A 16,741-nucleotide genomic window follows, 5' to 3' on the forward strand; every position below is an offset into this window, starting at 1 on the left:
AATCAGGATGTGTACAGTGGGGTTTACTCCCAGCCAGTGGCATAGCTAGAGGGGGTGCAAAGCGATAAGTTTTGCAGGGAGCCTCACTGCAGCTTGCAAGCAGCCCCTACCCTTTGGAGCGAATGGCTCAGAAGGGGAGAGGCAGCTTGCACGCTGCGGTGAGGCTCCCTGCAAAACCTAGCGCTTCGCACCCCCTCTAGCTACGCCACTGCTCCCAACTAACAGCCCAATTCTCTGCATGTCTACTCAAAAGTAAGTCCGATGAGAGTCAATGGGGCTCACTCGCAGGTAAGTGTGGATAGGACTGCAGCCTTGGAGCCCAAGCCTATGCATGTCTACTCAGAAGTAAGTCCCATTATAGTCAATGGAGCTTACTCCCAGGAGAGTGTGGCTAGGATGGGACTGCCTAATAGGTTTGTTGCTCTCGCATCTTGCCAGTGCTGGAACGCTGCTGCTTCCATCGCAGGCGAGGAGGGCCCGGCGTCCGTCTGGCTGCGGGAAGACTCCTCCCCGCCTTGCCCTGAGCCAGCGCAGCCGCCTCTCCTCCTTGCGCCCTTCCTCCGGCTCAACGCGCTCCCTGGCAGAGTCACGCCCCGGCTCCGCCTCTCGCCGGCTCACGTGGCCGCTGAGTCTCGAATCCGTGCCGGGCTCGGCCCATTGCTGCGGCTGGATGGTGTTACTCAGCCTGCGCTGGCGACTCGGGGCTGTGTTGTTTCCCCTGCGATCGGGATCAGCAGCAGCCAGGAAGGCGCAGAGGAGGACGAGCCGGGTAAGTGGGAAGCCCCTTAGGAGGCAGGCAGGCAGGCAGGCAGCAGTCCGGCAGGTGGTTCTCCCCTGGAGGCTCCAGCTTCTACGGCAGCGTGTGCGGTAGCAGCGGAGCTTGTTGCGCTGCGTCGCCAAGCCCTGGAGTGCGCTTTGTCGCCGCTCTTCCACTGCGCGTAAAGGCGCAGCTCTGCGCGTCGCCTACCCAGCCCTGATCGCCTCCGCGCTTCTTCGCAGCTTTGGGACCGAGAGTCCAATCCTAGGCATGTCTACTCAGAAGTAAGTCCCATTAGAGTCGGTGGGACTTACTCCCAGGAAAGTGGGATAGAATTGTAGCCTTAGAGCCCAATCCTAGGTATCTCTACTCAGAAGTAAGTCCCATTATAATCAATGTAGCTTATATTCAGGAAACGGGATAGAATTGTAGCCTTAGAGCCCAATCCTAGATATGTCTCCTCAGAAGTAAGTCCCATTATGAGGCTTACTTCCAGGAAAGTGTGGATGGAATTGTAGCCTTAGGGCCCAATCATATGCATGTCTACGCAGAAGCCAGTCCGATTATAGTCAATGGGGCTTACTCCCAGGAAAGTGTGGATAGGATTGTAGCCCCATTCTCCTGTGGATTAGAGTCCCCGCTTAGCCGTGTCTTGCCAGGCTGGGGTGGGAAAGGGGCAGGAGAGCTTCCACGACCCGCCCTGCCTGTGCGTAAGGCGAGATGATGCTCTTATTTCTAGTCCGCGCGGTCAGCTATGTGGTTGTGGTGTGATGCTGCTGGGGGTTAGTGTCGGGAGTGATCACGGTGCACGCTGGACGGTGAGTAGCAGGGCAAGGCGGCCAGAACAGAATAGTGAGGTTTCTTTTCTCCTCCGCCTCGCTGAAACGTCACTGGGATTCATCCTCTCTCCGGTTGGCTATTTACGCACATGCGTAAAGTCCGATTTCAGAGCCATGACCTGTTTGGGAGCCAAGCTGCAGGCACGCACGTACCTGCGGGGGATTTCTTAGGGCTGACGTAGAACCCAAGCCTATCCCCGTCTACTCAGAAGTAAGTTCCATTATAGTCAATGGGGTATACACTCCCAGGTAAGTATGGATAGGATTGTAACCTGAGTAGATGTGACATTGGTGCCTGTTGGGGTTGGCTTGGGATGATGACCTATTTACACAGGCAGGTAACTAAGTGATCCTGCAGTAACTAAGTGATTAACCTGCCCTGCCATATTGGCAGCTGTCTGCCCTGATTGAAAGAGATCCAACCTATTGATAGAAAAATGTCACCCCCCCCTCCCAAAAAAACCCCCCAGTAAGGTACATATGTATGCAAACTACAAGAAAAAAATAGAGCAAAAATCTGAAGTAACGAAATGTACAGAGCCAAGTCAAACCCAAAAGGAGTCAATATCAGCGCTGTCTGGATAAATCAAGATATTACAACATATTTAGGAAAAAAGAGAGAAAAAGATATTTCCTGGTATTTTAGCTAGGTACATCTGGTACAAAAAGAATGGGGAATATTGGAATTGTATGTTGCTGTACCCTGGCGTGTAAATGTATAGTTAATAGTTCTACATAGTTAGTGTATCCTTAACTATATTAAGCCAACATTCCACAGTGGAGAGAGCCCTGTTCAAGTGTTCAGACTGTGTATTGTGAATGGGTGGGCTGTAGGGAATGAGATTGCGGTGGCAGGCATCACCCCTGTTGAATGTCTGCCTGGAGCCTGCATGTTTATGTCTGTGCGTGTACAACTGTGTGTGGAGGAAAGCATGGTTCCCAACTGTACAGAAGAAGCTTCATGGGTATGTTATACATACAGAGGCTCAATGCAGATGTTCAGCTGAAGACCTGTAAGTCTCCCCCCCCCCACATGTTTACTGTGCAAAGGTCTGGAATGTCTGCATAGGTGACCTCTGCTTACTGGCTGAAGACTTTGGCAGATAGAGATATGGGGGGAGCCAGTCCTTGGATCCAGTATCTGCAAATTCACTTATCCATAAATTGGGTCCAGTGTGCCCAGTGCACCCCCCCCCCATGCTTGCCTCTGGAGGAAAATGAGCCCAGCATAGGCCATCTGTCCCCAGCCTCTGCCAGGCTCATACCGAGCTTGGCAGCTCATATAAGGTGACTTCTGGTTTCACAGAGAAAACTAAAGAGATGTTTTTCAATGCCGTAATAAGTTGAAGTTCTGTCTCTGTGAATAGGTTAGGTAAAATTGCTTTAGATTCTTGTGCAATCAGCTCCTGTGAGTTGAGACCACAAACTTGCGATAATTACAAACGGACACTGCTGGCAGAGTTGTCAAAAGGAATCTAGTTGACCAGATCTTTTCCAATAGTGGGAGCTATACTGTTTGTGAATTAAGTGCAATTCAGGTAGTGTTATGTACCAATGTGTAACAGCACAATCCAATGCATATGTACTCAGAGGTAAATCCCATTGTATTCAATAGGCTGTACTCCCAAGAATGTGTGTATAGGATTGCAGCCTAATATTTTTTATATCTTGGCTTTTGTAGCATTGAGAATTGACTGCATTTAGTAAGTGGAATTGCCTTCACTCTTTAAACTATTGTTTTTTTCCATGTGGTTTTTTTTGGCTAAGCTGGAAAAAAAATAGTCTAATTTGCACAAGTCAACTAAGCCTAAGTCTGAACTGTACCTCCTATAACTCTCCAGATATGTACCTGGAAAATAGAATGCTCCCTGGCAGCTGTGGAAGATGATGGGAGGAGTTACTACCAGGAGGATGAGCCAAGTTGTGACTCATTTTTAGGAACAGAAGGACTCATTCTTCTTGTTGAAGAAGGCATTTCCTGTAACTTGCCCACTGTTTCAGCTCCCAGAGTATTTCCTGGTAGCAAGCAATTGATCCCTAGCAATTGACCAGCTAGCCAGAATACACTGTGGTCATGAGCATAGTGTTACCCCAAATACACTGCTTCTGTTGGCTGAAAGCACAGTGCAGACAGCAGCAGATTTCTGCATCAAACTTTGGGTTGGGTTTATTGATTTTAGGCTTTTCCTTTTTTATAATATTGCACTCAGGACAACACATGCTAAATGAAACAGGTGTAGGAAGCAGAGTAAAGAAATAGTGTATGGGGAAAAAAACTTCCTAGAGATTACAAACGTACTAAGGCTTTCATGGCTAGATGAGTTTAAAACATGATTTAAATTGTTTCTCGAGTCTTTAAGCCAAAGATTAAAACACATTGTAAGATCTAGTCCCAACTTTCACTTTCAGCTGTGGAAAGCATTTTCAGGGGGTTACAAAGAATTTGTATCCTCTCATCTCTTAGCTGGCCACTGCCTTCCTTGACTGCCAGCTCTTGCTTGAATTTTTAAAGGCATAGTAACATTCTTTGCCTGTTCATCATTACCACAATTTTATATAGGTTTCTACTCCAAGTTTTTAAATTCTTTTATATCTGAGTGCTGGAAGCCAGGCATTACTATACATTCTTTTTTGTTCATATTGTTCTTACGTTTTTGAATTTTGGTGTCCTCTCTATAGATTCTAGTACAGTATTGTTGCATTGTAGAAAGAACCTGAGTCTGATTAAAATGTTTGGTGACCAGCATGCTCTGCCACTGCTGATTTTGCACTTTGTTCTAAGTGGCAGTGGTGTTTATGTCCCTTTAGTAATCATGCTTCTATTTATGGTCCCTGTGTAGATTTTCCCGCCCTCACAAGGAATTCTAGAGGTTCATGGTGAGTTGAAAGTTTTGAAAAGTGCCAACTTGCAACTCAGGTTTGAACACATTCATTTGGAATCGCAGGGCAAGTTTACTTGCTCAGAAAAGCATTTAATGGGATTTACTTTCAGTAAACATGCTCAGGACTGCAGCCTTGGTGTGTGGTGTAAATGGCAGTGGGCTACTCCACAGATAATACAGTGTGCAAGAAACAGGGACAAACTGTGTGTTGCATTGTGTAACAGCTCCTGGGGATGTGCTCATTTGGCTCTTGCTGCTTGCACTGACTCACTAAATGTCCCCCTCCACCTGCAGTTTATACAGTTTTTGCTTTAGACCAGCACATGGGTCAGTGAAACCTTTGACAGCATTTGCAACAGCCAACTGTGGTTTGCCATTATCCAAATGAAGAGTGGCAAATCTCATACTTGTTGCTTTTTCACATTCGTTTGCATTCTTTTGAGGAGATCTAAACTTCTGCTTCTAGATGTGGTAAACTGTAGCTTCCCAATATGTGTGACTGTGGCTTGATTCTGGTTTGTGAGCAAACTATTGCCTCGCTCAGAGATCCAATAACTGGGTACACCATGCCTGGATAAGTGAGGAAAGTGAGTGCCTCAGCTAGTTGTGGCCCTGACACCGATACACTGCATAGCCATGTCCCTGCCTGGGTACAGCATTTGTCTGTGGATGGCATGATAAACAGCTGGGCTGTGGCTATGGAGTGAATCTACACCAGAAGTGTGGTGTGCCAGCTTCTTTCTGTTTTGCCACTACCTGAGTACAGTGCTGCTAGTTATTAAATGTCCAAATAGGGATTATGATTTGCTGCAAACGAGAAATGGAATCTTCTAATCTCCTCTCCTGTTGCGTAAAAGAAGAGGTAAGGGGAGATCATGTGAACCTGACCATTGTCATTTTTCATTCTTGTAATGCTTGAACTTATGACACTGCCCTCTGCAGGCATGTGCTGAGTTCACACAGGTCTGGAGAGCGTGGCCAGCGAGCATGTTAATGCGGGCTGTGTCTGTGTGGCCAACCAGAGCACTCTTGTTTGTCCCCCTCACTTGTTGGGAGACATCATGTCTGCAAAATGCTACTGACTTCAGTGTCTTGTGCTTTCATTTAACGAGTCTGTAGATTACAGCCTCTGTTTTAATTGCTTCCTAATTCTATGACACACAGAAAAATCTATTCCTGATTCCTTTTTCATTCCTGCCATCCTGCAGTGACTTTTTATTTTCTCCTTATTATTTCCTCTTTAGCAAGTCATTACTTCTCAAACCTCTCTATCATGTGCAGTGCCACAGTCTCATGGATTTTGTCACAGACCATCACCTCTGCTAGGTGGATGCCAACCTGAATCATTGCTTGGCCTTACTCACAAGCATGGATCAGAAGCACAGTGGAATAATTGGCAGCAGGCAGTCTACATGTCAACAGACATGAGAAGGCATTTCTTGCCACTGCAATAGGTTAAGAGGCAATGGCATCTCTTAAGGCTCATTCACAGGAAATATTTTGCAAGTGGCTTTGCTCCAGTAGGTATTGCACCTGTGTTCTATATTTTGCAAGAATGAATACTGTTTCTAAGAGGAAGCAGTGTGACCAGGAAGATCCGGGTCATGTGTTCAAGACTTGTTCTGCAGTCATGCTTGCAGTTTTGCTGCTTGAAGTCAGTGCGACTTGTTAAGCAACCTAGCTGCGCATGCACACTTCCATCCCTTGCTATACCACAGTGTGACTTTGGCAGCAATCCTGTCCACACCTTCCTGGGAGTAAACCCCATTGACTATAATGGGACTTACTTCTGAGTAGACATGCCTAGGATTGGTTTCTTAGTTCTTTGCTCAGGAACTATCCTGTCTCAGTGTTTTCATTGTTGCTAAGTGCAAGTGGATAGGGAATAGAGAATGACTCTGAGTTCAAATCCCAGCTCTGATGTGAGAATTACAGAGAGCCTTCCTATCAATCATGACATTGAAGTCTGAATTCATATTCATATTCATATTCGTATTCATATTCGTATTCCTGCCAAGCCCAATTCAGAGCCATGTTGCTGTTCACAACTTTTAATTTGCAGTCCTACGGAGACTTAGGAGGAAGCCCATTGAGCTGGGATTGGAAGGGGCTAGCTAGAATTATAAATGTAGAAGTAACTGGCAAGCATGAGGGAGCCCTAGTGAGAAAACATCCTGGCAGCAAAGCATCGATGGGAGGTAAACAGGTGAGTTAAGCACCTATGATAGTTGAGCAGTACATTATGGAGGCCAGCGCAGTAATATTGCCCCTCATCAGAACTAAGATTTCCAAAAGAAACAATAGAAAATACAAAGTAAGACTTAGCTTTCTGAATAAACAAGCAGTAACTCCCCCCCCCCAAGAAAACCCAAAGAAGCAATAACTAAGGAAGGTAGAAAGCCAGCAGTGTATTGGATGGTATGTCATGTGTATGACTGTCTGCTGAATATGTGCTTGGTGCAATGGCCTCCTGACAGTTAAGGAACATCTTTCCCCGTGAACCCAAGGTAGCTGGCCTGAAGAAGTGAGAAAGGCAAAGAACTATGTGGATGAGAACTTCTGGAGCTCAAAGAGGCTGGCAGCTCTGCTGCTGTCAGGTCGTATGAGAATCTGAGGGAAAGATGAAGTTATCCTGTGGAAGACACTCACGCAGGGCTCCCCGCACCCCCAGCAGGCTGCAGGAGGGTCTGGTAAAGGCAGCCAAGCCCCTGCAGCCCCCAGAGTGACATGATCCTGGGGATTGCGTCGTTGCCTCCTTGTTGCTCCCGCACCTTAAGGGGGCAGATGCCAGGGCCCTCAGCTTGTGGCATCGAGGCACCCCAGTTTGAAAACCCCTGCCTTAAGCCATTTCTGCCCAACGTTGCATATATGCAATAGGGATCAAACGTGTATACCTGTGGGCTGGGCAGAAATGGGTTAAGTTAACCATTAGGCATATCCTCTGAGGTTGCCTTCATGTTCAGATATAAACCTTACTCCTCTGGGGCAATTATTCAGAAAACAGCATGTTTTTAATTGCCTCTGTTGCTTTTATTTAACTGACTTTCCACTTGAGCACTTGAGAGGCAGAGTCAGTAGCCCACCATTATATCACCCATGTGAGGAAGTAAAATACAAGTATTGCATGCATAGCAGTGTGTGGTTTACCTTGTTGCTCATTTGAGCCCTGGGAATTAGAGAAATTTCCATATGTTGGTTTTTATTTTGATAGAATTTTTTTTTCATGGTGTTGACTTCTCAAAACCCATCTCTTCTGCAAAGCCTTTAGCACTCCCCTTTGTTTCCTCTAGCTTACTACAGATAAACCTAAAGAGCTCATATTCTTGCCCATTTTCCCTGGCACAAATCCTCTCCTATTCCTTTGTCATCCCCCTTGTGTCTGTTTTTAACTGGGGAGCCCCACAGGACAGAGATCTCTTCTGCTGCATAGTGCCACACAAATTGATGGCCCTCTATAAATAAATCAAAATTCTACAAAGTGGGACAAGACACATATGCCTTTGTGGGCAAGGGAAGGAGAAACTGTTAAACCAAATATGAGCCTCCTTCAGAGACTCTTAGGAGGTGGAACAGCAGCAAACATATCTAGGAAATACCTAGAAAAGTAAGTAAATACTGTATTTTGTAAGAAAGCTTTCCCGTTTACTATAAGAGTGACTCACGTTCATAACATAAAATATAACAGGAAAACAACATGATTTTGTATGAACCCAGGAGGCATCCTAGTTTTCTCTTTCAGTTTCTTTTTTCTCATGATTCTAATTACTACTCAATCATTGTGTACTGTATATGCACAATAACAATAATTAATTTTTGTCTAGGTAACCACTCAGGGAATACATAAATGCTGATTGCTTGTGTCACATGAATCCATGATATTGATCATACTAATCATGGATTAGTCATACCTTGGGTAACCTCTGGGATGAGATTGGTGCAATCCACTGAGCAATGGAAGTATCACAGATATTTTAGTAAACAAAGGGTTCAAAAACACTAGCTGAGATTTGTTTGCTATAAGATTTGCGAGGAGGAAAAATGAAGGAACGTGTGGGTTCATGGCTCGCATTCACTGCCCAAGGTGGTTTGTTGGGTCATCTGAATTGGGCCGTTCTCTCCCTGAATGTTTGACAAGCATAAGAAACAGGAAGCATCCATTGTTCAGAAGCTTGTTGGAGCACGTGACCCTTGTTTACTCAAGGAACAAAGTCCTGGGCAGGGGAAGCACCTGTGCTCAGGAAATGCATAAATAATAGTACAGGAACATTAGGAATCAAGGAAGAGGATACCAAAATCTAAATAAATAAGCAAAGGGCATTTGGTGCAGACTCATAGGAAAAGCCCTGCTGGATCATGCCAAGGGTCCATCTAATCCAGCTTCCTATATCTCACAGTAGTCCACCAGATACCTCTGGGAGCACACAGACAACAAGATACTTATACCCTATCGGCCACTTCCTTATGCTTGGCATTCAGAGAAAGGCTAACTCTAAAACCTGGAGGTTGCCTATAGACATTGTAACTTATAATTATGTTTTGGGACAATTTGTTCTGGGATAGTGTGTCCTCTCCAATGTTTATTTCTCCCCTGAGCCTGGTTGGGCAAGTGGACACACTGTGACTGACAGCATTAGCAGTCTTCTGCTGTATCAACGTAATAAGCCATTAGATGATCTCACACCTGTCTTTTATTTGGAGAAGTAGCTTGCTTATGCTTGCTGCCTCATTGACCCTTGCACCCAGCTGCAAATGGGCTGGAGTGTGTTTAATCCCTACAGAGTGGGTTGCTAAGTAAAATGAATTAAGCCTGCACTTGCAGCTCACTTTGACTCCTGCAGGCAACTGCTACCTTGACAGAATTGCCAGGTAACATGAGAAACCGCAGACCAGTGTTTAATACTGAACATTCCCAATTGGACACATTTTAAAGGACCCCCCCCACATGTTTATGCCATTAGCTGCTATTGCAGCAACTTGGAAAGTTTCTGCCCTTCAAGATGTGCTTGGCTGGGTATACTGGGAACTTCCTGATTTAAAAGTGTGGTCAGAAAAGAGGTAATGCACTTTTCCCCATTTTCTTAATTATGTGAGTTACTTTTAGAAGTTCCAAAACTCATATGTAGACATCTCATAATATCATAATATGGAGACAATGAATGAATGAATTCAATTATACTTTGTCTCAAGGGCCTATGAAGTGGGGCAGCTTGTTTTTGATCTTGTCAGTCAATCAGTGTTAGTGTAGATTGGTCTGACAGTTCAGTTCTCCTGTTGGTTCAAGTTCATCTGTGGAGTATCCTACCTGAGGACAGAGAAGAACCCAGTATGGATGATTGTTTTCTTCAAGGCTGAACTGTTTCATCCCTCAGCTTACCTGTGTGTGTGTTTTTTTTTAATAGTCAAACAAAATCATTCTTCTTTGTGCAGGCATGTTTTTCTGTGCCTATGTCAAGGTTATGCCTTTGATGTGTTAGGAATATGCTAACACATCAATGGATAAACCACAACTATAGACTATACTATAATACAGTGTTTCTCAAACTGTGGGCCGGGACCCACTAGGTGGGTCACAAACCAATTTCAGGTGGGTCCCCATTCATTTCATTATTTTATTTTTAATATATTAGACTTGATGCTACCATAGCATGTGACTGCATTTGGGGAAAAGTTACAGACCTGTACTTTTAACAGAGTACTATGTATATGCTTTCAATAATGATCGTAAATAGGTCTTACTCCTGGGTAAGTGTAGGTAGGATTGCAGCCTAGGATTGTTAAAAATTTCCCTGCTTGATGCTATCACTTCTGCTCATGACATCACTTCCAGTGGGTTCCGACAAGATTCTTTTTCTAAAAAGTGGGTCCCGATGCTAAATGTGTGAGAACCACTGCTATAATATATAAAACTTCCTCTGAGTTTAAAAATAATAATAATAATAGATTAATTAATTGTGCTTTTTGAGTGTGCAAACACTCCACATGTATTATCTTGATGTCATTTTTGCAGTAATCCTGTGAGGTAAGTATTATTGTCCCTTCATTTTGCAAAACTGAGGCTGAGGGGGGAGGCTTGCCTCAGGCCACCTAGTGAGTTTGTGGCAAAGAAAAGATTTGGCAGAAGAAATTCACAGGGCCTGATTTGCAGCAGAGTCTCTTAGCCCCTTTAGTCCCTTTTCTTGTAGTTAGGAAACCATATTCTGTTCATGTTATCAGTTATATATATATTTTTCTTCTTTTCTGTGTCACTTTGGTAATTTCCCTTCCACATGCACTTGTGGCACAGTGGCTTTCATTGAACAAGTAGCGAGATTGTGGTCAGGTCCTAACCACTGATATTACCCAGTTAATTTGTCAGCCCTAAAGTGAGTAACTTCAGGTGCCACAAACTGGAAGCACCTTCCTCTGTGGGCAAGTGCTGACCTTGGACATTCTTTTTAACAGCATGGCTATAGCAGTAGCATGAAATGAAGCTTGGGAAGGATTTTAATTGTAGAAATGCCAGAAACCTTAGGGTGTAACAGGTTGTCATGAAACCAAGATGTGTTGCTGTCCCAGTGCAGCAACAAGTTGGCAAAGGTCACCTATCTCTTCCCCGTCCCCCTCCAGTAAATATTTTCTTCTCACTTCCCTGTCAAACTGGGGAATGGATCAGGAACCTGTTTCCTATGGTATCAGGAATAGACCTATAGATCAGGGAACAAGTGACTTTTCAAGGGAAACCGTACTAGGGGCCTTTTTGGATAGTACCATCCAAGACACCACTGCTTTCAATTAAGGATGTGTATCAGTCTGTCCCACACCCCTGCTTCGTCTGCTTTTCCTCTTCAAATCATTAGGAGGGGAGGAAGCAAAATGATTTGGCTGAATCCAGTACAATTCAGAGGATGGGAAAGGCATGTTGGAGCTGGATGTGGTCATGCCCCTTTGTAATCACATAGGGAGAACCAACAGACCCACAGTTCAGTTGTGTGAATTGACCCACTTTTTGTTACCCAAAAGGTGCTGTTTGGATTGCGCCCTTAATAATACAGTTTGTTTTCTGGGATCACACACACACAAATCTCTTGGCTGTTCCCAGTCCAAGGTTTATACCAGTGTATATAGGCAGGGAGTCGATGACGGCTCCTCTCTTCATTTTGTCACATGTCTGGCTTTGTTGCTTGTCTGAACTTGAAAAAAAAGGTTCACTTTGCAAGCTGTTTTCATAATCAGGTTATCTTGATTTTGGAGCATGTGTGTCGTACACTTTCATCCTCTTCTCTAATTTTGATTCTCATCTCTAACTTTGAAGTCTCCTGTTAATTCTGATACCATCATGAGTCATTTGGAAATGTACAACACCTTCATAGAATAGATGAACTCTTCACAGGTGTGCCAGCCTTTCAGGTGTAAGCTTTTGATACGTAATGCAATGGTGAATAATTGTTGTTGCTTTTGTGTTTGCTTTATTTTAAATGTTTTAAATACTATTTCAACAGGTTTATTTTTAGAATCATGCTTTCCATTTGGATAGCATTTCTTGAGCGTGCAAAGCACTTCAACCTTTATTGTCTTGTATCAGTGTAGATATACCAACCTTGTAAGGCAGTGGTTCCCAGACTGTGCGTCATGGAACATGAAATCCATGGATACGCCATGGGACGGCCCCGGTGGCCATCCTGGCTCTCCCAGGTGCTGCAATCTTGGATTGTGCCAGGTCTCACACGTTCCAAGATGGCAGCACTTGGGACAGCCAAGAAGAATAGGCTGCTGTGAAAGAAGGGTGCCATGACTACTGTAAATTTGGGGACTGCTGCTATAAGGCACGTATTGTTAACCCCATATTGTATCTGTGGAACTGAGAATGAGTGGCTTGCTAAGGCTAGTTAGTGAATTCATGGCGGAAGTGAAATTTGGAGCAGGAAAGACCCAAAACACTTCTAATACTAAACATTGAAATAAACATGAGCTTTCCAGGCTGGAGAAAACCCATGCTAACATGGGGAGAACATGCAAACTCTACACAGACAGTGGACCCAGCGGAAATCAATTTTTCTCTCATCAACTTTATAATGAAAAAACTTTAACTGAGGACATAGCTGTAGTCTGTTCTGTTTTTCAAAAAAAAAAATTTTTAGTTCATGAAAGCCTATGCCATAATAAAGTTGAAGGTCTTTGAGGTACTACGAGTACAAGATTTTTTGTTGTTTTTGCTGCTAACAAACCCAACCCAGCTAACCCTCTGGAGTGGTTTTCATTCTGTGTTCATGTATCAAAGGGCTACGTATCACTTCAATTATATTTACTTGGTTTTTCCATTCTTATATTTTAGGCTGATCTCGCTTGCAGTTTGGAAGATGACGCCAAAGCATGAAAAACAGGCAAGAGTGCTTTTGTGATGGAAAAAAAATACAAATACAAAATACGAATTGAAAAGGTGTGCTAATTTTTATAAATGGAAGATGCTGGTTTTATATAAGAGAAAGGAGAAATGTTAGGGAAAGCACGTCTGCATTGGGCAAGTACTCTTCTTAGGAGACTTTTTGCAGTCATCTTGTATGGAAATGTAGAAACATCTAAACAGCGATGACTTGTGTAACTGATTTCCTTTGTGGAGATATATTTGGTAGCATCTTTGGCTGTGAAGATGCTTGTGTAATTGTGGCAATGCAGAGAGGCAAAAGTAGTTCCTCTGACTTGCTTGTTTGTAATGCTCTATGGGGGGAGGGTGGTATTGTAAGAGTCACTCAGCTTTTATAAAAAGGGCCACGACAGAAGGGAATTCTGCTGATCTGTGCAATTTCGTAGGGCTTGGGAGCAAAGAGTTGTGTCAGGCCTTCCACGTACATGTGTGATTTAAATATTGAACAGTCTTAAAGCGAATGCTTCTTGAAGTGGAATCTTTAACACAGCTGCATGTTCTTTTTCCTGGAAATGTTGAGCATAACACACATGCTTCAGAAAGGCAATGAGGAAGCAGTTTTGTCTGTCTGGCCTAAAGCTGCATTTGATATATTTTCAGGTACAACTGCGCACCATGCTGTTTTGTACATATAAACTTTCTATGTATATATAGATGATTGGTACTGTCAATATGGACCTCATCCATCACCCCACCTAGTGAACCTCTGTTGCTTCCCCCTTAAGGCATGATTGTGCTGCTGTTGGGGACAAAAGGATTTTTAAAATAAACTTACCTGGAGATCCCTATAGCTTTCCAGGGGATCTGGGAGCCTTTGACATCCTCTGCAGGCCTCCCTATACCTCCAAACTGCTGTAAAAAACCCTTTCACAAAAGGCCATTTCCAGTTTTATTCACGAAACCTGAAGAAGCTTTTTTTAAAAAAAATTTCTACAGTACTTTGGAGGCATGGGGAGGTCTGCAGAGGGTATCATGAGTTCCTTGGACCCTTCAGAGAGTCATAAGTTTTTTTTTAAAACTATTTCATCCTTGGCAGTGGTGAGATCATGGTGATTGTGTCAATACCCCTCCCCTGTAAACACTTAGCAGTCGCTAACCTCTGCCTTAGGGTGATGGGGGATGTCTGAATTCAGCACCTCCCATTCCCTCCAAAGAGGTGATTAGAGTGTCTGTGCTAGAAACTCATTCAGCAAGGCCACCTATATGTAAAAATTTGCTTCTGCATGTGCACTGCTCATTAGAACCTAAAAAGAGTACACGTTGGCTCTCAGTATCTGCAGGGATCCATTCCTGGATGGACTCATCATGGATATTGAAACCTACAGGTAATGGAATCCATGGGTGGGGGCATCAGAGGACCTCTAGAGGCAACTGGAAGGTGCTTCTGGTCCCATTCAGGAGGTCAGGTGTGACCTTCCAGCATGGGTCTGGCACATGTGCTGAGACAAATCCGCAGGTGCCAAACCCACGGATAAAGAGGCCCCACCTTTAGTGCCTGACCCTCAGGTGTACATGTTTGATCCCTGTTGCATATATGCAACGTTGGCCAGAAATGGCTTAAACTGCAAGAAAGGAGATTCCTGGTTGGATATCAGGAAGAAATTCATCATGCCAGAGGAACCAATTACCAAGGAAGGTGATGGATTCTCCCTCACTTGAGATGTTTAAACAGAGGATTGATAGGCACCTGCTGGAGATACTTAGGAGGATTTCCTGCTACAGGCTGGGGGTTGGACAAGATGACCTTGTGGGTATCTTCCAGCTCAATGATTCTGTGATTAAGCACCCTTAAATGTAGCTTTTATTTCAGAAGTCTGGTCAATTACTTTCTTGAGGAAGCGTTTTTTTTTTAATGGGTACAAAATCAATGAAAAACACAACTGCTCTTCATATACAGTGGGCCTGCTGTATTTGCGAATTTGGAACCTGAAGTCACTTCTAGTTTTCAGGGGAAACTGGAAGTTACATTTAATGTACTTAAAAAGCCTTCTGAGGGCCGACGAGGGCTTCTGTGGCCCTCTGAAGGCCTTTTAAGGTCTTTAAATGTGACTTTTGACTTTCCCTGAAAACTGGAAGTGACCATGTAAGGCCTTAGAAGGTGTTCTGAGAGCTGGGGAGGCTGTGCGTGGCCTCTCCAGCCCTCAGAACGTTCTCTGGAGGTAGTGGGAATTCAGCTCCCTTTGTCTCCAGAGGATTACAGGGTCCCCCAAAACCCGTGGATTTCACCGTCTGCAGGTTTCTTTATCTGCAGGGGTCCTGGAATGGAATCCCCATGCATAACGTGGGATGCCCTGTATTGACAAACTGGCCTAATTCACCAGCAGCAGAAAATTATGGTTTCCCAATGTGGGAATGAGCAGGCATGAGCCTTGGCTTTCTCTTCTATTTCATCATCCTTCCCGCACATGACTGAAAGTTTCCACTTTTGGTTTGTGATAAACCATAGTTCTACATCTTGTATGACTATGGAACAATGGTTTCCAAAATGATGTTCTTGGCAAGTTTGAATTTTACACTCTGCACTGCACACAACCTTGCTTATGCCGATCCAGTATAGCAGTCCATCTCAACCAGTAATGTTCAACATCTTAGGCTGAGGTCTTCCTAGAATTGACATTCTCTTAACTGGAGATGCTCAGGATAGAATGCTTGTTCTCCTATTGAGCTTTTGACCTTCCTTCTTGTTACCCATGGTTCTTCTGTGACTTTCAAATGAGGAGGAAATCTAGAGAATAGTTCTTCTTGTTACAATAGATATGTTATGTAAATAAGCCCATATGGAAGATATGCAAGTTTCCCTTGTTAAATGTTCACTATTTGGGTATGCATCTGCTTACAGCCATTAAAATGAACCACTACAGTGATGTTAGAGCTGATGGATCTCCCCATTAAAAAGGCATTGGAAGGAAGCCATAGTGACATTAAAAAGAACATGTCGTTCATTCATGCAGACAGCAAATTTACAAATAAAACATATATGGCTGTGTTTTTCAATGAGCCCAAACCAACACTTATGTTCAATGAGACAGAATTGAAATCACATGCTACAAATGGCAAATAATGTGATTATAATTGTATGCGGAGAGGTGCTTCCAGGCACCTTGCTGGGCATGCATAGGAGTTCTGTTTAGTTTGATCTGTTGATTCAAAAACACACTGGTGTTAAAACAGCGCCTCACCAGTCACACCTTTTCACATGTACTTTATGCTGGGTCAAGACAAGAGCATTTACCTTTTCCCTGAAATTCTTCTTATTGACAGTAAGGGTGTGGGAAATGATTGACATGGAATCAATGAAGGGAGACTTTCTTTGTGTGACAAGGCTAAAAGATGCAACTTCTAAACTGCTGCTTTTGCTATCCCACCTCAGTGACCTGCTTCTTCCCTGATATCTGGTCGCCTACCTTTTGGCCTGCCCCAGAGTCCTCAAATGCATTGATATCCCTTAGATTTCAGGTTAGAGACTTCCAATGCACCTTTTGTGCCACTTAGTGATTGGCAAATTCCCCTCACTTCCTCATCCTGAGGAGCAGGATGGTGTAGTGGTTTGGAAGTTGGATTTAGACCTAGAAGATCCGATGCAAAGCCCTCCTCAACCTTGAAGCTTCCTGGGTGACCTTAGACTAGTCACACTATTTCAGCCTCACCTACCTCACAGGGTTGTTGTTAGGACAAAAGGAGGGAAAGAACCATGAGTACCACTCTGAGCTCCTTGGAGGAAGGGCAGTATAAAAATGTGAAAAACAAAAATGTGAAAATAATGCAGAGCTTGGTTCATTAGGTAAAGGAATGCATGTGACTTGTTCTCTAAACGCTCTTGCTCATTTCTTTGTTGAGTTGCTCATCAGTTGCTTGTGACTTA

At 43.9% G+C, this 16,741-nt stretch overlaps 1 protein-coding gene across 2 annotated transcripts in view; it reads left to right on the forward strand.

The window, feature by feature from the left end:
- The first annotated feature begins 677 nt into the window (after positions 1-677).
- Positions 678-16,741, forward strand: part of SNX10 (sorting nexin 10) — a 41,434-nt gene continuing 25,370 nt past the window's right edge. Inside the window, exons 1-2 of one of the 2 annotated variants that reach the window (XM_066628264.1) lie at positions 678-769; positions 12,790-12,838. In XM_066628264.1, the coding sequence (XP_066484361.1) occupies positions 12,815-12,838 (24 nt within the window). In that variant the 5' untranslated portion in view covers positions 678-769; positions 12,790-12,814. Of the gene's footprint in view, positions 770-1,722; positions 1,808-12,789; positions 12,839-16,741 lie in introns of those variants that run through there. The other variant, XM_066628265.1, reaches the window with a different exon arrangement.

Source organism: Tiliqua scincoides, chromosome 5, assembly GCF_035046505.1.
Source record: "Tiliqua scincoides isolate rTilSci1 chromosome 5, rTilSci1.hap2, whole genome shotgun sequence".
Lineage (NCBI taxonomy): Eukaryota > Metazoa > Chordata > Lepidosauria > Squamata > Scincidae > Tiliqua > Tiliqua scincoides.